This window comes from Sylvia atricapilla, chromosome 1 (assembly GCF_009819655.1).
Source record: "Sylvia atricapilla isolate bSylAtr1 chromosome 1, bSylAtr1.pri, whole genome shotgun sequence".
NCBI lineage: Eukaryota > Metazoa > Chordata > Aves > Passeriformes > Sylviidae > Sylvia > Sylvia atricapilla.
Window position 1 is genome coordinate 102920244 of NC_089140.1, and position 22736 is coordinate 102942979.

Consider the following 22736-nt stretch of genomic DNA (forward strand, 5'->3'; position numbering starts at 1 on the left):
TTAGGCTCACAAGATTTTAATTTGTTTGGGGAGCCAGTAGTTTCCTGATAGAGTGCTCCATAGTGGAAAGTCTTTTACTCGATGTTGCAGGATGTGTTTTAAATCCAAAACTGACATGAATGCCCAGGAGATTAGAATGTAAATATGGAACAAATAATCCATTTCAGAAAAACAAAAGCTATTATGATGAAAAACACTGTGATGCCTCACCATCCAGTAGTCTTACTGCATCAGACCCATTTAGTGCCTTCAAAAGTTGAAACACGGGGTGTAAAATTAGTGTGAGTACAGGAATGAACAAAAGGAAAAGAGGAAGATGAAGTAGGAGCACTTTTGTCCCCAGGCCTCAGCATGATGGCTCTCATCACACAGAGCTGCCTTTATTTAAGTAGGACCCAGCATGAATTCAGGGTGGTTCCTCTGCATTTTTTTCACTGTCTGTGACTTTTCCCTTTCTTTTGCATCTGCCTGAATTTTTCTCAGTTATTTTAATCCAGCATCTAAGAACAGCTGGAGCTCCTAGTGATGGAGAGCAAGCACTGCTCTGGGATATTGTGGGGGAAGCCATTGCTCAAGCGTCCTGCCTTGCATGACCCAAGTCTGCCATCGAGAAGAAATGATTCATGGCCCCCTTAAAAACTGCTTTTAAAATGCCCAGTTCTGAGGGAGGTTTATGGAAAACCTGCTGAAGCTGAGCATGCTGCAGGGCAGCAGTGCTTGTGAGCCTGTGCCAGGGTTGGGAGCAGAGATTGCAGCCGCGGGGCTGGTTTGTGTCTTGCTGGGAAGGAGCAGTGGTGGACACTGGAAATGCCTGTGGCCAGCTGAAAGAGGCATCAGGACACTGGCTGCAAAATGTCCCTCTTCCTTTCTTCCATCTCTGACCACACTGGATTGAAAAAAAAATGTAACAGTGAATTCCCTCCAAACCATAAAAACGGGGGAAAAATATCCAGTCACTGAAAAAAAATCAAAAAAAACCCCAGACAAAAAAATTATACTGCAACATTGCTTTTGCAAGTAACAAGCTAAGGAGGGTTTAATTTATCAGTGAGCAGTCCTTTGGGACTTTTTCAAGCACTATTCAGTAAAATAAAGCAAAACCCAAGAGGTTTCATTGCTGGATTCTAATTAATAAGATAAATCAGAAAAGTCAAGGTGATATTTTTAAACTACAGTTCAAATTTTCTTTTCATAGGCTCTCCTATCAGCTGAGCTGGAATGATAAATGTCTGGTCAGAGGGAGTCAGAAGCCCTTGGAGGAGATGGGCTTGATGCTCTGATTTGTGCCTTGTCTGTCTGGTTCTCTTGTTTCTGTGAGGTTAGGCAGGTCACCGGCTTGGGAGCACTGGAGCACAGTCTCTTTAGGTACTGTATGAAACAAAAAATATTGTTCACAGGTGTTACAGTATTTTGACCTGAGGGTAGTGTGATAATGTAGCACACACCTGCCATGTGTCAGCAACCCCATGCAACTCCTTTTTTTTTTTTTTATTTTTTTTTCTTTTTTAAGTTTGAATTGGTTCTATTATCTGCTCAATATAAGAGATTATGAACTTTAATGATGTGATGCCTGAAGCACACTCAGCTTCTGTGACATTAAATACAACTTCTAAATAGTCAGTGGTGCACAGGGAGCCCATGTGAACATTTGGCTCCAGAGCAATTTAGAAAGGTCAAAACCTCATGTAAATGTAACCCAAGTAATCAAAGTCACTTGTTTGCAGAAAATCAGCCTGTGCCATTGAGGGTTGTTTCTTGCCTTTTTAGTTTCTGCATGAAATATTTATCAATTGGTTGTGATCAAACTACAAGCAGTTTTGCTGTGGGTTTTGGTTTTTGCCAAGGCTTTTTCAGTGAAATGTGGAAATGAGGGGTGAAGTGGGGTGTGTTTCTATGCAGTTCTCTCATGACCAATATCTGTGGGATGTTGCTGTATTCTCCATTATGGGTTTCTTCATTTCTTTCCCCTTCTCCTCACATGTGCCTCATTCCTGTAATTCCCTGTTGTTCTCACTATGCAAATTCACTAAGTTATTTGTGTACTATTTCTGGTTCCCTTTACCTTCCTGCAGTGCAGTATTTGTGTGGATAAAAGCTTTTTTGTGAGCGGACAGTTTGAGAAGTCTGTTACATGCAGCAGTTCTTTGTGTTTCTCAGCAGTTCTGCTTCCACCTTTTGGGTTTTCTTTGTGGTGGCACTTGGGGTTTTTTAAATGAATGAAACAACTGTCAGGTTTGGGTTAAATTGTGCATTTCTATAGTTGCATCCAGCACTCTCAGAGAGGTGTGTGCTTGCCAGCTTGTGTACATGAGCTCTTCCAGACAGAAGCCATCTGCAGGAACTAGTGTGAGTTGTGGGCAGTGGCTGTAATCAATCCTGCTTTTGAAGCTTCTGGGTGAACCCTGGCAGTGGGGGATGAGGGTGGCAGATCCAGCCCTGGATGCAGGGAGAGATCATGCACTCTCCATGCTTGGAGACCTGAACAGAGAAATTAGTGGGAAAATGCGGTTCCTTTATTCCGCTGATAAATCTATGTTTGCCCCTGGGGAAAACTGCTTGGATCAGCAGGACAGGAAAAAATGATCCAAAACATGTTATGATGGCCTGATTTTTCTTCTCCTGCTCAAAAATTAGAGTAGCCTTGGGGTGCTCTAGGTGTTGTGACCTCCAAAAGGTGATCTGGTGTTTTCAGGGAGCCCAGTCAGTCAGACTCTTCATAAACCTTGCACACAAGTGGGGCAGCAGAAATGGCAGTGATTCTGGGCTTTATTGCTGTGTGAAGCCCCCCATTCAGAGAGCAAAACAGACCCAGGTAATTGCATTGACTCCTAGAAATTAGAGGTAGACAGGAGATAAAAATGTCACCCTGTGCATCCAGGTGCTCTGAAACAGAAGCAAATACGCATTTTGTGAATTTAGGATTGTCAACCCAAGTGGAAGGGGTAGCAAAATAGACAAAAGCTTAATACCTTATGCTTTATAAAGCTGCAAACAGAGCTTTTTTTGCTGCTTTTTCATCAATACATAAGTGTCCCATGATGACTCCACACAGCTATAGATAACCTCTTCTTGACTGTCATTATAGTTGATATGCTGTCTACTCTAAATCCCACTTGATGCCAATCAAGTTCTTGCTCCACTGTTAGCAAATGCTTGATTACTTTCTGTCTGCAAGAAACTTGAATGTATTGCAAGGCTCTTATCAGCCCCGCTTTCTATTCCCTTTCCCAGAGTAAACAAATCCAGCTCTTTAAATGTTTTTCCGCTGGTCAAATTTTCTAAAGCTGCTATTGTTCTTCCTACTCCCTTCTTGACACTCTTTAATGCATATTTTTTTAAAAAATATTAATCCTGAACTTAAATATAATATGCTGTATACCTCTCTCCCTGATGCTGCAGAAGGCAGAACCCTTCCAGCATTATGTTTCACAAAAATCCATCAAACCCTCATGCTGCTTCACTCCTGCTGCCTAACGCACATCTTCCTCATCACTTTTCACTTCTGAGGTCCCCATTGCTGCTGCCATTACCCTTACAGGAATGTAGTCAGATTCAGCACATACATGGTTTTCTTTCAGACTGCTTTACTCTTCTTTAAGTCAGGTGAGGATGCCAGTGGTGTATCCCAGCCTCATCAGGGTGATACTGAGCATGGGTCAGGCACGCTCCCATTCTCAACTGACCCTGAAATTGCTGTGACTCCTGAAATCAATAAGTTTTCACAGGTTGTCATCATGGTGCTGATAACTTTGTAGGCCAGGGTTTGGCTTTTTTTAATCACTTGTACACCTTTCCGCCCCCTGCCCCCCTTCCTTTTGTGATAATGTAAGCTATTTCTGTAGTTCACTCATGAAAAAGTCACATGGGGCTGTTTTAAAAGCCTTTCTAAAGATAGTCTCTGTCATCTGTACTACTCTACTTCCTTTTTATCAGCTGGGACAGATGCCCTGTCAGAGAGAGAGAGAGAGGCATTACGCTAGTTTGACATGACTTTTTGATGCATTCATGTTGGCCATTTGTTGTGTTTTGTTCCTAATCTCATTATTTTTACAGGATTAGAAATCCTTTAGCAGTGTGCTCCAGTAACTTTGGTATTAGAAGTACTTTGGCTTTTCTGCTCCCACTTTCCTTTGTAAGACTGGGTGCTCTGTTTGGTCTTTTCATTTCTTTTAGACCTTACCTGGCCTCTCTGGAATCTGCATAGCAGTGGTTAATGGTTTAAAGATGATTGATGGTGGTTCCCCAGGCACTGTAGGGACACTTTCAGTGCTCCTGCTGAATTGAAACCCCTTGGCTGACTGATGTGTTTGCTGTGTTCTTCCCTTACTCCATCCAACCTGAACTTGCACATCCTGTGTGTCAAGTGAAATATGCCCCCATTATCCCAAATAGCTGCTGGGAAATGAGGCGCTGGAGAATTCAGCCTTTCTCATGTTTTGTAACAGACCAGGTTTTCCTTCTAATGTATTTATAGATACTCTCTTGTTATTGTTTGCCACATCTCTTGGTTAATTCCAAGTCACTTGGCATCCTAATCTTCGTTTCTCCTTTTATGTTCATCCCTGAGTCATGTGCCTCTGGTTCTGCTTTGGTGTATAATCCCTTTTTGATATATTCCTCCTATTCCCAGGTCCTTTCAAAGCTTCCCCAGGCTTCTTAGGTGAAGTTTCTCCAGAAACACTCATCTGTATTTTCATTTTGTGCTGGTGCTGCCAAGGGGTGCATGTGTGTCTGAGATGAGGGAGTTTTGGGTCCTGACAGGTAACTCCTATCTGCAGTTCCTGTTTTTGTCCCCTTTCAAAGGTGTGTCTGGTGGGTTTAAGGCCCCCTCCATCTCCTCCAGATTACATTACTCCTTCCTTAGACGTTGCCTCTGGTTTTCCTTTCATCTTCATCAGGAAACTTTAAGGAAATCTGTATCATGCACCTTCCTTGAAGGCCAAACAAGTATTTTAAATCATGTTATGTCTTGCAACACCTTCAAACAGCTTTTTTTGTTGTTGTTGTTGTTTTTGCTGATTAACACCTCCCTGCCCTCCTGCAGTCTCTCTCCTGCATCTGTGCTTGGGCCCATGACCTCTGCCACCACATCTGTTAAGTCATTTAGCCTGGAGCACTCTCTGCTGGCACGATGGCATCATCTGGATGCTTAGCACCTTTCTCCATTTGTTTTCCTCTTGTCTCTTTTTGTTATTACTTTTCTGACCGTATTTTCCTGGGGTTTTTGTTTGTTTTCTTTGTTTTTCAGTGTGCTGACTCCTATGAGTTTGTGGTTATTTGTGTACATTTAAGTTGCAACAGTGAACTCTCAGCACAGCCAGTGTGTTCGAAGCATAAGGCTTGCTCTTGCTGGGCTGGAGCCTCACAGCCTTGTCAGACAGATGGGGTACCTATCAGTGCCCAAAGGAGGGCTGTTGCTTCCCCCTCCCCATCCTGGGGAGGTCCAGCCCTCCCAGCTTAGCCAGCAGGCCCCCGAAGTCACACTGGTGCCAGCATGAGAAAGGTGACAGGAGCATGTGGTTGGGAGGGGCCATCCAGTGGCCCATTTTGTTCCCACCCGTGTCCATTCAGGATACATCTCTGCAGTAGCTTTGTTTTGTTGATGTTGATATCCACTGAAGGAACTGTAATGCCAGGGAAGTGCATCCTCTGCAAGGCTTCCAGTTGCTGCTGGCACTGGTGATGGGTCAAGAAAGAGCTTGTTTTAACTCTTGGGGACCCTGTGCCAGGCGTTTGTGGCTTGGCTTTATGCCTCCTGCTTATGAGGGTGAAACTCATCCACATTAAAGAAGATCAACAGAAAATGGTCATTTTCCTAAAAAAGAACCCGGCTGGAGTGGAGTGAGCCGAGGTTCAGGCAGTTTGATTGAAAGAGTTTATATTTCAAGCTTAGAAGTCGGCGTTCTGGTGTGTATTCTTTTCTTGAAACATATATTGGCATTTCTGTCACTGCTCATTGCAGCAATATTGTTCTCCATATGCTCTTCTCATCAGCATCTCATCGTTATTGGATAAATATGTCTCTCATTATGCAGAACATTATTTTTGAAGTATGGAATCATTATTTTGTTACATAATTTCCAAATTTGGACCTTTGCAAAGATTTGTAACAATCTTCAAGAATTACTGTAATTGAAGGAGAACTTTCTACAAAGAGAATTAATTAGATCAAAGAAGCATTTAAATATAAATCATTAATCCAGTGCATTACAGGAAATAGTGGCTATGTATAGTTCATTTAATTATACTTGCTTCAATTTTGTTTTCTCATTACATCACAATTTATTCGGAGTTAATTTGCAATTTCTTGTCTAATGTGACTTCTGTTTGCTTAATATAGAAGATATTTTCACTAGCACGTATTTATATATAAATAAAGGTTTATTAATGACTGCAGCGTTAATTAAACTGTGGGCTCTGCTGTCAATTAGTTGTGAATTTTGTTGCTCTGTGGATGCAGCCCAGAAGGTCTGTGCTCTGAAAATAGAGTGTCAAGTTTTTGAATGTATGAAGTTATATGGTAGTTTGGGGCTGTCACTTGCTGCAGGGGAGCAGGTGACATGGAGGACGACATGGTTTTGGTTCTCATATGGAGAAAAGTAAATTATGTTCTCTAAGTCTATAGCAAGTAATTGGTAATGGAAATGGGACTCTCCCAAGCTGCAATGGGTTGGTAGCTGAAGGAAAGAGGGTCTAGGTGTTGTGTCAGGCTTTAGGATACAGGGGTTTTGCATAAAATGGTTTGCAGGTTTTGTAGTCCTTATGTATTGTCTTCATGTAGTGTGAGTGTAGGAAAATACTTGTTTTCTGTGATTTCGTCCACATTATATATAAAATTATTGGAGTTGATTTTTTGACTTCTTGATTTGTCATGTTGATTTTTTGAAGTTGTGTTTTAATACTTTGATAGTATATTAATATTTATACTCCCTTACCTGTTGTCAGCAGCACTAAAACACCGACATTTTAATATTTTGCTGATATTTTTATTTTACACTGCTGAAAGTACATACACTTTTAACTTAAATTTATAGTAGTAGATTAAAATAAGCTAGTTTTGGGCTTCCCCTCTCCCCCCCCCCCCCCCCCCCCCACTTTTGATCTCCCTTTAATCAAAAGGCTTAATTTTCATTCTGATTTTCATTGTGCAGCCAAATGTACTTTTGGCTCAGACTATCCAGTGATGGCAGCATCTGTGTTAAGTTTGGACTCAGCTAATCTTTTGGAATCTTTGAATACTGGGTTGTAAGCCAAAGCATAGCTGTCCAAGAGCACATCTGGCTTGCATAGTATTACCTCATTTGTATAAGGTAGTGTGTTCCCAGTTTCTCTTCATTGCTTTATTTTCTGTTTGCTGGAAAGGGGAATTTGATACAGAGGTATCACACATTTTTCTGTGCTGGAAACAGAAAAAGTTTAAGGGGCTTGAGTGGTTTTTTTTCTTCCTGTGCTGAAATTCACATTAAAAGTCATGGTTTTGGTATGTAGCCAGTTATAGTAAATAAACTAATCAAATAAGAATAAGAAATTCTCAGCCAGCTGCGTGCTTGATAAATGTTTAGGCATTACCAGCTATTCTGTCAGGTTTGCTGCATACAAACAAAGGTAGAGTAATATTTATGTTGGTAAATTTCTTAAGATTACTGTTATTTCTTTCAATAACTGAAATTACCTCTTCCTAGGAGGATTGTTGTGCTACTTACAACAAATGAAATGCTGTCAGAGTTCATGTGGATAAGCAGCTGTTTGCTGAGGAAGGCAAAACAACTTATTGGTTTGCACTGAGAGAGGAATGTTGTTTCCTGCCTTGTAATTTAGGTATTTTCAACCCGTGCTAGATGGAAGGAGATAATTCTTGACAATACTCTCATCTGAGGAGTTTGTAAAAAATGGGATTTGCAATGCATTTGCTTTGCTTCTATTTACACCTCTCCTACACTTCTATTTCAGTGTAAGAGAACAGTGTGAGATTTTGTTCTCAGTATTTGTTATTAAACGTGTTGCATGTGTGGGGAAATAAAGACATTTGGAAATGGGCAACCTTGGGTTAATTAAATCCATCTGCTGTCTGACTAATGATAGTAATATTGTATCCAGGGAATCTCTTACACTGAAAGATCTGATAAAGCACACAAAGTATTCTAATAAAACACTCTTAAAGCCAGCAAGAACTCATGGAACTGGAGAGAAAACCAGTTACTCCTAGAGAATAACTCAGTATTGTAAGGCTATACTTCGTGCCTAGCCTTGTATGAGCCATGTAAGCACATTTGTTGCTCCCTGAGATTCAAAATTATAACTGGCAGGAAAAGTAAAACTTGTTTACATTTCATGCTACACGAAATTGTGGTTTATGGGGCTAATTTAAATGTCTGTTTCCATGCTTGAAAACAGACAGGAAACAAATATTCATTAGGAAAGAAGCTACACAGGATGCAAAAAAATGGGATTTCAGAGGCGTGGTGATGGCAGCTGACAGAAGATAGACTTTTGGTTAGTATTGGCTGGCAGTTTGATCCTGTAGAGAATAATACCTCTTTCTAAACAGCAAGTATGATAGTTACTTTTTATTTACACTGCTCTAAGTAATATCAAGAGCGTTAAAAAAGTATTACAACTTACTGTATGCATTACTCTTTCTATTGGTCATAGGTGCCCTTCTGTGTTGTTTGAGCAATGATTTTTGTAGCCGTACATTAGGTTTTGGTAACTTCCTAGTTCATCGTTTCTGGAAAAGAAAACTGAACACATAGTTTGAGTTTATTGAAATAATTATAGGATTAATTTGCATTTCATGTCCTCAAACACTTGTACAAAACAGGGTGGAGTGGAGGCGAGCCGGGGCAAACTTGAGACATTTGTGAAGATCTGGGTACTTTTAAAGTTCTGTTTGCTTTTAAGGCAAACATAATGAGTGTCAGATGAAGGAAAGTTTATTCCACATTGATTTGACAGATGGGTAAAGCAAAACTCTGAGAGAGATTAAAATTGTTGTTCAATTTAATGTTTAAAGCATACAAAAAAGAATGGTTTAGGAGAATTGAACATGGAGGGTGGATTTGCGTGATCTACATTGGAGGAACTTGTTTAGGCTTCCTTCGTAGCAACCTGAAGTCGCTCTAGTATGTGATTTATCTCAGCTTAAAGCAGGAATTTAAAATAGGTCAGATGAATCCCTCTCTGAAACGTCTGTTTTTCTGCTCTGGATTTAAAGTGACCATCTCAGATATGGACAATTGAAGTTTGATTAAATGACCGCCTTTCTCACTGTCACATTTTCAGACCCAATTATTAATTATTGTTGTTTGTAGGTGCCAAAGACAATTTGTTAAATAACACATTTGGAGAAGTATTTTTTCATACAGTTGTGCCAAGTGTGAGTGTAGAAATTTACGATGTGTTTCTAAACAAGTGTGTCACATGTTAGTGCCTTGAAAATGTGGCCTGAAGCATAAATCTGCCATGTATGCTTTCCAGTTCTGCTTCTCTCTGGTGCTGTTTTGGCTGGCAGGGGGTGGGAACATGCACCCCCGTCCTCACACACAGTGCAGGAGCTGAGCACAGGCTGAATGCTGTGACTTGCTTTGCTCTGCAGAGACCTGTATTCACTGGAGAGCTTAGCCTTGAAAGTGCAGAATACACAAGTGAGTTCGAAAATAGTAATTGGCCTCGTTTAAAACATTTTCTGTCAAGCAATTTAGCTTATCAAACATTTAAGTGAAGAAAAAGAGAAAGGTTTGTACTTTTCTTATGTTCTATAATAAACTTGCTTCTACTAGTAAGCATTGTAGTGTATGCTAGGATTTCATAGTGACTTTCTAGAAGGTGAATTAGCAGATTTATGTTTTGTGGAATCACCTATAATTACAGAGTAGCCATGGTTACCAGGTTAAAGAAATCATGTCCTGATGACTAACAGAAATAGATTGCAGCAGACTGGTTTGCCTTCAAGTTGCTTAGTAGCAAACTATTCAAGAATAAGTTTGTGAGGTATGAGAACATATGAGTAACAAACATAAAAACACACTCCCTTTGATGTACTGACACAGAATCTGTTTTTTTCAAATTCTTGTTTTGATAAAAAAGCACAGTATTTTTTTGAAGTTGAGGTTTGCGAGAATTTAGTTTGAGAATCGGGTGCCAACCACACATTTGTAACCAAGCTACTTAATTGAAGTAGATAAAATTTTGAAAGAATTTTGCTAATATTTTCATTTTGATTTAGTACTGGACTAAGTTAAGTGCAAACAGACTCTTCACATTCAATAAAAGTTGTATTCGCTTCATTTTAAATCTAACACTGAGAATGACTTAATGGACATCTTTATGTTTTCTTTTAGATGCTCTAGCACTTAGAAAGAAATGACAGAAGTGTAGATGAATTCAAGTGGGCAGGACAGAACTGGGTTTAGGGGCAAATGTATGTTTGCACTGCTGTTGGTGGACCCATTTCAGATGTTTCTAGTATCCGTGGAATCATAAAAGCTTTTAGGTTGGAAAAGACCTCTAAGATCATCTAGTTCAATTATTAATATATCGCTTTGAAGCATCAAAAGTACTTGAGTACATTTCCAAAAGCGAATGCAGATGTTGAGGAGCTCAAGTCCTGTTGACTTCAGTGTAAAGGACAAAAGATTTAATGTTTCAAGTTTCCAAATGGTTTAGAAACCCACACTCCACTGGGTTTTCTTAGATTTAAGGCCCAATGTGTTACTCTCCCTTTATGAATTATGAACTACGTATTCTGTATTTAACTTGCATATAAGTCCTGTTATGTCTGTGTATTACTATGTAGAGTAAGATTTTTTGGTAACATGTTTTTTTCCCAAGAGTATGGATGCATTTAGGTTTTTTGCACCAGGAAGCTTTCCTGGGGATCCTGGTAGGGCCAGTGTGATAGACACTTAAGTTGTAAAGGCTGAGGATATTAAGACCAAAACTTTCTGATCTTTCTCCGTTTTGTGCACCTAGCTTACAAATTCACAGCTCTGAGATCGTACTCAGTAGGTGTGCTCACCCTGTCTTGCAGAATAACCAACCATGACTACAGAATCGGGATCAGACTCCGAGTCCAAGGATAAAGAGCAGGATCAGGAGGAGAGCCCTGCGCAGGAAGGGGCGGCAGAGACCCAGCCACAGGACCAGCAGCAGCCGCAGCAGCCGCAGCCGAGCGAGGAGCAGCAAACCGCACTCGAGCAGTTCTCGGCGGTGGCAGCACACAGCACGCCGGTGAGGAAGGAGCAGGTAAGGCAGCCCGGGTGCACACACTCACTGCACACAGCTGGCTGGGCACACACCCACTGCTCCTGGGAAATGAGCATCCCGGCACGTTAGGAGTGCAAATTTATGCTCAGGTACGCGTGGAAGGGTGTTTGGTGCGATGCTGTAGAGCTGGGCTGGTTGGTCTTTGGTGTTTAAAGAAAAAGAGTTCTCGTGCAGAATGTTTTTTAAATGCAAGGCAGGTGTTTCTGTCCCCAGTGCTTAAATAGGAGGGCAGTCTCATTAACTAAGCAGGAAACATCTTCGACCTTGCGTTTGCATTAGATAGCAAACGGTGTCAGTTTTTATGAAGCTAAAATGTTTTCAGAGTTCATTTCTTTTGACACCTGCTGAACACTGATTTCATGCTTGCTTGTCTGATGTGTGAGCCATGAAGAATCTGTGGTCCCTTAAGTTTCTCGTGGGTCTGAAATGACTGCATTATAATTACTTCAGCTATTCATGTAATAGGTTTCAGAAGACCTATTGCATGCTTTTCCATTTAGTTCATTGTTGTACTTATTAAATTTGCGGAAGCTGCTTTCTTCTTTCCGTTAATAATTTCCAGTCAATAGGATTAACAGGCATTTTTCTTCATGGGTAAGTGACACAAAATTAATGAGGTACCTGCAAATCGCTTCCCTTAGCTCCATAAGGTTATGACCCTCATCTGATCGCATTTACCTTTGGAGAGTGGAGTAAGCCAGTCTAGCTCCTCCTCTTCTCCACCCTTTTAAAAATTCTGGCTGTTTGAAGTGGGCTCCTGTTCTTTTACTTGGTTGGACTAGACAATGCTGGCAAAGCAATTTTGATCTCGCAAATAGATCAGGAGTTTTTCTGTAATTAGTTTGGGGAAAAGAAGCAAAGCTGCTTGTCCAAAAGACATAGGTGTCGAATAAACATTAGTTGTTGATTAAAAATGTAATTCTACCAGTCTTAGGCATAAGTATAATTATTTATATAGATGTTTTTCCAGACATCTTCAGTAATCTTTCCACTTCAAGTTTCTTTTCTTGTTAAAAATGTAAAACAAATAAACAACAGCAACAACAACAAAAAAACCCAAACTACAAAATAATCCCGACCCCAAAATAACGCACACACACACACAAAACCTAATTTAGACACCACATGTGTTTAGAGGTGTGGGGTGCTCTCATGTGCTGCATGATCCCTTTTTTTCCCAGAGATCACCAGTGAGCTGGTTTCTGTAGAAGGCAGGATGGAAGAACTGGGTTAGTGAAAGGGATACGTGACACCTTCCTGCCGAGATTGCCAGACTGAATCCAAACTTCCATACTGTAGGCACACTGCCAAATCCAACTGCACTGATAAGTCCAGTGTATTTTGTAGTGGCTTAAGTGTCTGTATCTCAGGAAAGGAACATTTAAATGCAGCACTAAGAGACAAAGCTGTTTGCAGTAGTGTCATTAAAAAGCCAAAAACTGAAGGATCTTATTCTCTCTTGCTGCCATAATTGCAGTGAGGACCTGGATTTTTGCTCTTGCTTGTATGAGTGAACCTTGGGAAGGAAGGTTTAAGTTTTTAATCCATGACAGTAACTTTTCTTTGTCATCCCATGCATGTAAAACCTCCTAAGATTTTAATGTAGCTGAATAGCCTTTTCATATTGGGATTAACAGGTATTAGAGAAATGAGTCCTTCCTATCAGGTGAAATGCAACCTGACTTTCTGCTTGCCTTCCTGTCTCTTTGAAAAAGAGAAGGCAGCATCACACAAGATTTGGCACCAAAGTTTCTGAGCAAGTACTGTAAGTAGATGGGATTAATGTGTTTTGCAAGGGTGACAGTATCACTTCATACCCCAATGAGAAGCTGCAACGCATCCAAGATCACTGCTGCTGAATCCTATGACTCCAGAGGCATCCTTTGAGAGGAGGTCCAGCTTTGGAACGACTGGAACATACTGTGTCATCCATGAGAGAGATTATGCTCAAAAAATGCAAACCCTGAAGCAACCTCTGCTGCATTAGAATTTACTCCATAACACTTAAAAAGTACTCCAAAACAGAGCACAGACACTACCAAAATTTTTTTAAAAAGTGCAGAAATACCTTAGAGATGAATTTAGGAGAAAATGAAGCTATGCTTGCAGTGTACAGAATAATTCACTGTGTACATGAGTCTTACACTGGCCAGTTTCTTTTTTCCTAGATTCCAGGATGTCAGGTTTCTTTAGGAAGAAGAGACTTAATACAGTCTGAAAGTACCTCAATGCCTGAACACGTCAGTATAGTTTGGGGGAATCTTCTCTAATAGTTCTTGGCATGTTTTGTTCTCCAGACAAATGAGAGGAAAACCTTTTGTATGATTTTAACCTAGACACATTCCCCTGATCTTAATGTAGATGGGAATCTTAACAAACAAAATAACCTCAGTAATATTTTTTAATATTTAAAACTCTGCAGTAGTCTTGATATACTGAGTCATTATGAAGGAAAATAATGACTAGTCCATTAGGATTCATATAAATTGCTTGCAGGCTGAGGTTTGCATGGTTCTAAGGTTTAAAAGAATGATGGGTGTCCTTGTGGATTTTTTTCTCAAGCAGCTTTTCTGTTTTCTTGAAAGAGATAAGTTCCATGCTGGGATATTTTGTTGGTTGGTTTTTGTTGGAGCACAGTACTAACTCTCACTTGAGAAATTTAAAGAGCCACTGAGTAAGACAGTGCATTTTTCCCCCATCACTGGAATTACTTTTTTTACCCACATATGTGCACGAGCACCTTTCCTGGCAGATTTCTTTAGACAGAACATACAGAAGTCATCACAGCCCCTCTGCCCACCAGCAGCAGTGCAGCTCTGTGCAGAGGTCCACACAGGAGGCATCTTCAGTGTTGTACATTTCTCCTTGCACAAGGCTGGACCACTTGCCAGCTGGCTGCAGATGTGGTGGAAGGCTGGCTGGCCTCAAGCCTTGCTGTGAGCCCAGGGAGTCTCTTTCTCTTCATCACAGCTGCTGTTAGTGTTAAATGCTCAGCAAACAGCTGATCCACTCACATACACTGTGCCTTCATCTCCCACCAGTTTTCAAGATATGCAAGGACCTTGACATCCAGTCACAGAGCTGGTGTCTAGCTGCTGGAAGGAGGAATTCCTCTTGTGTTGGAGCTGCATTGGGGAAGAGATGGCTGGTGCTAGCTGCTCCTGAGGAAGAGCTTTCATGGCTCAGGGGATGCAATAGATTTTGAAAGCAGCTCTAGCCTTTTTATCTTTTAAGCGCCACTTTCTTCCAGTATCCCCATCCAGGAAAGCCCAGGAGCTCATTGCTTTGTCCTCCTTGCAGGGAAAGGAGGACTGTGAGGTCTTGCCACACCTCTTTGTAATTTGCTGGGCTTTGGTGGGAGCTGACACTGTAGGGATCACAGGTAGCTCCAAATTGTCCTTTTCCCCCACTGCTAGAAGGCAGAGGAGAAACTTAAACTTGTTTTTACTCAGGGATTTCATGAAAAGGGACAATACCCCATGATTTAGAAGTACACTGCTTTTTCAGGTTGTATGATGCAACATTGTTCTGGTCCCAAAGCAGCTTAAAGCCTTTGGATGGATTTGCTCAATTCTCATGAAGGTTTATTATATACAAGGAATGGAAACAGACTTGCAGGATTAATTTACAATATATTTCCACTAATGCTTGTTGCTTATTACACTGAAATAATTCAGAGCCAGGGCAGGTTGGGGGTTTTTGCCTTATAGTGAGATAACAGAAAAATGTCTTTATTTAACTTAAGCTTTAGCTGAGGTATTACTGCACTCCTGTTGAGGTTTTGTTTGGAGTCTGTCAGGGATATAACTGATGAGAAGGGTAATGACTGCAGCACAGTGCTGTTGCTAGGAAAGGTGAAATGCTGTAGAGCTGTTCTGGCTTTCTCCTGCTGCTGTGGAGAGAACTGTGGGCTGTGCTACATGATGGTAGCTTCAAACGACCTGACCCTCAGATAAACCCAAAAGCAACCGTGGTTGTTTACTTCTTGCCCCTCTTCCCTGTCACATATATCTCTTTCAAATAGCACCTACTTCTCTCCAGCTTGAGAGACTTCCTGGGCATCAGCAGAGAGCGAAATTCATCCCCTCATCCTGTCAATTTAGCCAGCTGGCTGCACATTAAAGTTGTTTGGCTCCTCACTTCTGTCATGTTTTCTTAAACCTGTGCTTGGGGAGCCTTTCACTCTCCCGGGGATGTCAGCATCCCCTTACTAATTCACACTGTTCAGGGGAGATCCATGCCCTCATTGTTTTCCCACTGACAGCAAAAGTAGTACAAACTTAATGGTGTTTTTCTATTCCATGGGACACCATGGAAACATCCCATGATTTAATGAGACTTTGAAGTAATATCAAGAAAGTGTAGGAGTATCTGTTCAACAACAAAATTTATTCAGTATTTGAATGACTATTCAGTATTTCCAAAACACCAAAAAAAAAAAAAAAAAAAAAAAAGACAAGTGCATGAAGCCAAATTGGGATTTTATACCTGTGGAAAAAGTAGAAGACTTAAAATACTTTCATGAATGCCCCTCCTTCAGGGGTGTTCTGTACATTTTGGAGAGAGAAGGGATGGCTGGAAGGAATATGGGAAATCTTTTCAGTAAATGCTCTGTCCTGCATCAGGGGCTTTCTTGTCCAAGCCCCAAAAAGGCTCACTTAAATGCTTGGGTGTATCATGTACAGTGAACTGCAGGGCATTATTGGTTTATCTTACTTCAAAAAGTACCTTTCTTTATCTTATAGGCCACAGAAAAAGAGCAGGAGTTTGCTGCTGCAAGTGCAAAACAGCTGGAATATCAGCAGCTAGAGGACGACAAGCTCTCTCAAAAATCTTCATCTAGCAAACTTTCCAAGTCTCCTCTAAAGATCGTCAAGAAACCGAAAAATATGCAATGCAAAGTGACGCTCCTGGATGGGTCGGAATATGCGTGTGAAGTAGAGGTAAATGGCTTTTTGTAATTTTTTTTTTTCATCCTGTCAGGAGGCAAATGGTGAAAATTGTATTTTTAATGTAAGAAAAAGGATGAATAGCATGATATTTCACCAGTGCCAAGCACAGAGATACCTTCATTGTTTTCTCTGGAGGTTGTTGAAGATGATGCTCAGATTTGAGCTGGGCGAGGGGTTCTGAGCACTCCCTGAAACAGCCAGAGACTCTGGATTAATTTTCTGTTGGCACATGCCACAGCAGAATGCAGAAAACAAGGTATGGGCAGCAAAGCCCATAAACAAAGAAGGATTTTGATGTCACTGGGCTTTTCTTTTCCTTGGTACTTAACTGAGTTGAGTCTTCCATTGAGTCATTGTCCATACAGTAATTGTGACTGTTGTGAGATTACTGCGAGCATGAGAGACACCCTGGGCAAGCAGAGGAAATGTCAGGCACAAATATCAGTGAGAAAGGAGAGATTTGTGTGCTTTTCCATGATGTCTGTGAATCATAACTGTCTGAATGTTACTGGCAAAAGATGCTGTGATTTTTCTGTAAGGAAGCTTGCCTTCCCTGCTGGGACTCCGACAGGAGCCTACTTTTGGGAGGGATGTCTTTGCTGTTACTTAAAAGCCAGTCTGCACCTGTGGGCAGACCCATGCTAAGAGGATGCCTTCAAATCCAGAAGGCCCAGAGAAGCAAAAAGTGAGCACATGTAGCATCTCAGAGAAAATTCAGCATGTCAGGGTGGACCCTTTCTCCATTCAGTCATTGTCATCAAGGTGATTTTTGGGCAGTGGCCCAGCCTGTCCTGTTTTAGGTCAGAAGGTCATGCACACAAGACAAGGCTGAGCCTGACCAAGCAGTGGCTGCAGAGGAAGAATGTGCCTTGGAGGGCCTGGCTAAGCCAACCATCTTCTGGGTAACTGCAGGGTTCCACAGAGAAGAAAAGCCACCTGGGGAGAGCAGGAGAGTATAAAGGCAAAGATGAAATAATCTGCAGGTTTGAAAGGAAATCCACAGGAGCATGAAGAAGGAGAAAGGGTGGAGAAAAGGAGTACTTGATTGGGAGCCAAATCATGGCATCTTTACAATCACGTTGCACTCAGCCCATTTGTCCTTCAGGTGCTCACATTTTCAGTGCTTTGGAGAGTGGCAGTGAAGAAAAACCTTACTAATTTTTATTTAACCCTGGCATTACAGTTTGGGTCAAATGTTGTGATGCTAGCAGTGAGCTGCAAACAGAAGCTGGTATTTTACTACTTCTAGAGCAAATTAGCCATCCATGTGGTTGAGTATCTTGATTTCACTGGCCAAGTCCCATGTTATTTCCTTCAGTCTAGGACTAGCTATCTGGACACATCCTTTGTGACTATTAAATGGTCATTTCTTGACCTGCAGTCTCAGTTTTGTGACTCAGGGATAGTGTGGGAGCCATTAAGCTGGAGAAATGACTCATACTGGTTTTGATGGAAAGAGTCAACTCATTTCAGCTTTTGCCACTCACTTGTAAAATGTGAGTCACTTTTTGGAATATAGTCAAGCGAATCTTACCAAATAAGATTTCTATGGAAATCTTGTCTAGCAGGCTGAGCTTTATCGGAATCCAAGATGGAGCAGAAAGGGAGATTTGTTATGTTAGATTTCCATTTATGCAAAAAATGCTGTGAATAATACTTTATATAGGAAGTTTCACTCTTTCACTGAACTTGAGTTCTCTTAAAGTGTCAAAATGCTGGCGTATGGAAGCCATCATATTTTATTGCTTTTCAGATTTCTCTGCTTTGCAAGTTCTGAATAGCTCTTGAATAATGTCCAATATAAGTTTTGTATGAATTTTTTCTACTTACATTGCTGAAATATTTTCAAGTTGTATTGACTGTCATCAGTAATCATTTTATCTGCTTCTAAGATGATCAGGCTTCCCGGGCAGAATGTAATATTGATGAGAATAGAGCTCCTAAAAGGATGAATTTTCAAATAACAAAGCTGTAAGGCGATGATGATGAGCAGACCATGGGGTGCATTGAAACAAAGTTAGTTAGGAGGAACAAATATTTCAGGCAACGAGTGCAGCTGGAGTGGTGCATAAATTTGCATACCTTAAACAGTGTGATTCAGACCTTGCATCCTTCCTAGGTAGTATTATCAGTATGTTGTATGTACTGATGATACAACTGCAGTTGCCTCTCTGGCACAGCACACTCCAGCCCATGGGAATTCTTGGTAGATCTAAAGGAAGTCTACCTCCTATGTGCATAAAGTTTAGCTACAGCAAAAGGTTGCTGAGTCCAGCCAAGACAAATGCTGTAACTTTCACTGTGCGTTTTCTCCAGAGGAGTAAAGAAGTATTCACAAAGGGAGTTAGTAGGGCAGGGAAACTGAGGGTCTGTCTCAGGTGACATCTCAGGAAATCATGTAGGAGGCTGAAGGTGAAGTTCTACAGAAGTTTTAGGTAATAAAGTTCTGTGTCAGTTACACAGAAACTCAATGCTGCAGCATGAGAAACAAACATATTTCAGAAAAAATACTATCATATTTTAAGGCTCACGTTCAAGTGAACTCACTGTATCAAATGGGGGAAAATATATATATATCATACAGATGTATATATATATATATATATATGTATATATTTATTCTTTTCTGTCAGCAGCACACAAAGCCATGCAGTTTTCACAGAATCACATAATATTATGAGTTGGAAGGGATCCTCAAAGATCATTAAGTCCAATTTTAAGTGAATTGCCAATTCAGGGATTGAACCCACCCCCTTGGTGTTATTATTACCATGCTGTAAGCAAGTGAGGTAATTTCAGTTCTTATATATATAAATAAAATATATATATATAAAATAAAGTATACTAAGGCATCCAACAAATGTGGAGGTCAGTAAATTCCCCAAGACTAATTCTTTCAAAGAAAAGGGTGAGGGACAGACTACATGGCAGTCAGGTATATGATGCTTCCATTCCTTGTGTCCAACCCACATAACTGCATCTTTCAGAGTGGACAGTGACCCAAAGTAGGGATGTGATAGTTTTTAGATGTGAGTCAGAAATGTCATCCTGTGTTGTCAGCTCTATTTTCAGCTCTCTGTGTATCCTGCTTCTACCTACTGAAGGCTACAAAGCAATTTAATCTGGAAGGACCAGAAACTTAGAAACCTAATTTTGAGCTAGAATAATAGTTCTGTCAGTGAATCTTGATTTGGATGCAGGCCAGGTATTTATCTTTCCACAACTGCATTCCCTGGTCGGGGAGTCGGGGATCATTACAGAATCCATCAGTTACTCTATAAAGTGCTTTGCAAATGACAAATGCTTTTTATATATGTTAAATATTAATGCAATTTAAAGGAGCTTATTGCTCTCCAGTAGAGCGCAACCTGCAGCTTATCAATTATGTGTTCATCCCGTTAATGACCTGGCAGCCAGCGTGGCACGTACTCACAGATTGAGACACTTCTGAGGCAAGTTTGGTTAATCTATTATGCCCTTGCTGTCCTTTGTTTCAGAAGCCCCTCTTTCTTATTCCATATTTAATGCTGAGCATCTTCACTGTCTGCTGCTATATCTTTCAGTCTCTCTCACATTCAGCGCTTTGCATTTGTGACACTGGGGGTTTTTCATGTTGTAAGAGATGTATGAGGGAAATTGTAGTGGAGCTAACTTCAAAGCTGAGGTTAACAGGGGGTCATCTAATGTAGTCTCCATTCTCTGAAAGGATCTTAAGCAAATACCAGGTAAAAGCTTTCCCTTGAGGCCCTGCAGTGTTACTGCCTGTGTGCTCTATCTGTCCTGACCCAGAAAGTCTTTCATGCAGTAACACATTACAAGCCAAAACCAGGTTAAGGAGGTAACCCAACCTGTTCATTCATCCTTCTCCAAAACCATAAACCACCAGTGTTACCATCTGTACCCCCAATGCTGCTCTTGTCCAGAAGCCTGCAGATGGTAGTGGCAGCCTTATTTCAGAGGGGGATTCCTTTCCAAGGTGGGATGGCCACCCTAATGGTGCTTCCCCTCCCCAGAGAAAGCTGTTGGCTTTTGGAGAACAGGCATTTGTATATTGATATGGTCCCAGTACTTTCCCAAGAAAAACAGCCTCAGGGTGGCTGTGTGTTTCTCCCCACGTCATGAAGAACCTGGAGATTTCTGAGGGGTGCTGGATCACAGGAGTTGATGCAGTCCATTCAGAGGGACACAAGGTGGTGGTTTCCACCTCATTGTCCACCCCTGCTGGCAGTGGTTCTCCTTGGGTTGTTCACTGTGCTCTCCTAGCTAGCATCAGGCTCAAAAATGTTGATTGTCAAAGCATCCAAGGCCAGAGCTGTAGCCAAAACTGCACTTCAAAGTGATAGCTGGAGATTTCTCTTTTAAGCAAACTAGACTCGTGCTTTGCATTCGTTGGTTTGAAGAGCTAAGGAAAAAGCAAGATACAAGACTGCAAATTATTTTCAGATAATCTTAAAAAAGGCAATGAACACACCAGTTCAAGTTTTTCCTAAGATTCAAGAAAACAAGCAAAAATAACTTATTCCTGGGTTTCTTCAGCTTTAAGTAGGAATTTTCAAATGCTGTAGTACAATTATGTTTTTTCTAGGATTTATTTCCCTTCTTGTCCTTATCTGCCCCATCTCAATTTTCTGTTATCTAGACCACTGCATTTTAATTAAAAGATGCAAGTGGAACAAGCTGTCATGCTCTCCTTTACACACAGCCTAATTTAGTGTCTTCCTAAAACAAATTTGAATCTGTCTTTGTTTCTGCTCTAAACATATACATGCTGTCACTCACAATGTGAGGGCAGAGATCTGTAACATAATCTGTCCAAATAAATGGTAAAATAATTAGATTTAATTTTGAAAGGCTCAGCTGTCTGAGGCCAATGGTAATTTATACTCTTTCGTCATTCCTGTACCACTCAGACTTTCTTATCATGCAGGCCACCAGTGAATGAAAACAAATGTTTCCATGGCAGCCTGTCTGTGGCATCTCTGCAGCCCTACATCAAACAGCAACTTGACGTAGGATCCAGATAAGCTGCACAGCACATGGAGAAACAACATCTCACAAAGTATTACTGTTAACCCCACTTCTGTGTCAGTGAGGGTCAGCTGAGTTAGGAAGGGACTGGTAAAAATACACTGTACATGGGTGTTTTTTTAACTCCAGTTTTCTCAGTCATGCTGCCACTGCAACCTGGGCAGTGGTTCAGTGTCCCATGCTGTAGCCACTGGTACACCTTTGTAGTGAACCTCTGGTGGCTTCCTCCCTCATGGAGTCCCCAGTTTCTCAATGGGTTTCCCCACATCCTCAGGTGACATCAGAGTAGCATACTTGAGTTGAAATAGCAAGAAGTTTCATACATTTTAGACCAGGATTTGTAACATGGACCAAAGCAGACTGGAGTGAACTGGTCTCTTTCTGCCCTACACAAATATGGGCTGATAATCCTTCTTGAAAATGGGCATGAAAGAAATGGATTCTCTAATAGCTGAAATATCTCATTTTGCCTTCATTTCTCATTTTGCCTACATTTCTCATTTTCCTGTTGAAAAGTGAGAATACAGGATGCCTCCTTAAAAAATAAGTCAATGACGATCGTCTTAGGACAGGCTTGAAGAGTTGGGAGCAAGCAGAATCGTTTCTGCCCTGCCACCTCTGCCAGAAATGAAAGAGAGCAGTGGCTGCCTGTGCTGCTTTTCCTGACCAGTAGGTTTCCTTATGGAGGAAAAATCCTCCTATGTTTCTGTATGATAGTGGGGCAATGCATGGCCCCGTGGTCCCCTTCCCCACACAATGCCCAGGCTAACCCTTCCCTGGGAGTTTCCATATGTGAACCTGCAAGCTGCTGTTGCAGGAGGAGTTTAATAACATCAAATTTCTCCTCTGTTTTGAGGTAGGTTTTAAGGTCAGGAAGGAAAGCTTGTAATAAGATGCGCTCTGCATTCTGAAGGATACAGTTTCGGTTACCCCCTGCACATTTTAGTTGTTTAATGAATTCCACACAGTCTCTTGCAAATGGCTTTACATCTGAAACTGATTACTGAATGCAAGAGGGACTTTTTTTAATAAGTCTTTTCCTTTTGACCTACTCATTGCTTACATTTCACTTAATTTAATATGAAGACCTTTGTTTTGGGGTTTGTTCCTCCCCCAGGATATGTTTCAGTAGAAGTGGCTGGGTTGAGAGGCATCATCGCTGTTACACAGCATGTTTTCTGTCCTCAGACCCTCTAATTAGGGCTGACTTGGATTAGCCAGGGGATTCACTTAAGATCTATGTTACCTGACACATGTCAGTAGGAGTCTGAGTATTGCCTGAATATGTTTCAGCTGAATAAAGTTAATACACAGCTCTTCTGAGTTGCTTTTTCCAAATACTATGGGCTGCTTTTTATGAGTTAGAATACTTGTTAATCCAAGAAGCACAATGACCTGGAAATCAGCACCAATGTTGTCCAACTCATAATGATCAACTGTGAGACTGAGCAGAGAAAGGGGTTTTTTTCTTCAGTTTGGTAATGAAAACAA

The 22736-nt window shown here is 41.0% G+C and overlaps 1 protein-coding gene across 4 annotated transcripts in view; it reads left to right on the forward strand.

The window, feature by feature from the left end:
* EPB41L3 (erythrocyte membrane protein band 4.1 like 3) overlaps nt 1-22736 on the forward strand; it is a 96865-nt gene that overhangs the window by 19944 nt on the left and 54185 nt on the right. For all 4 annotated transcript variants that reach the window (XM_066329323.1, XM_066329332.1, XM_066329343.1 and 1 more), the window contains exons 2-3: nt 11030-11244; nt 16011-16208. In XM_066329323.1, coding sequence (XP_066185420.1) covers nt 11041-11244; nt 16011-16208 — 402 coding nt within the window. In that variant the 5' untranslated portion in view covers nt 11030-11040. The remainder of the gene's footprint in view (nt 1-11029; nt 11245-16010; nt 16209-22736) is intronic.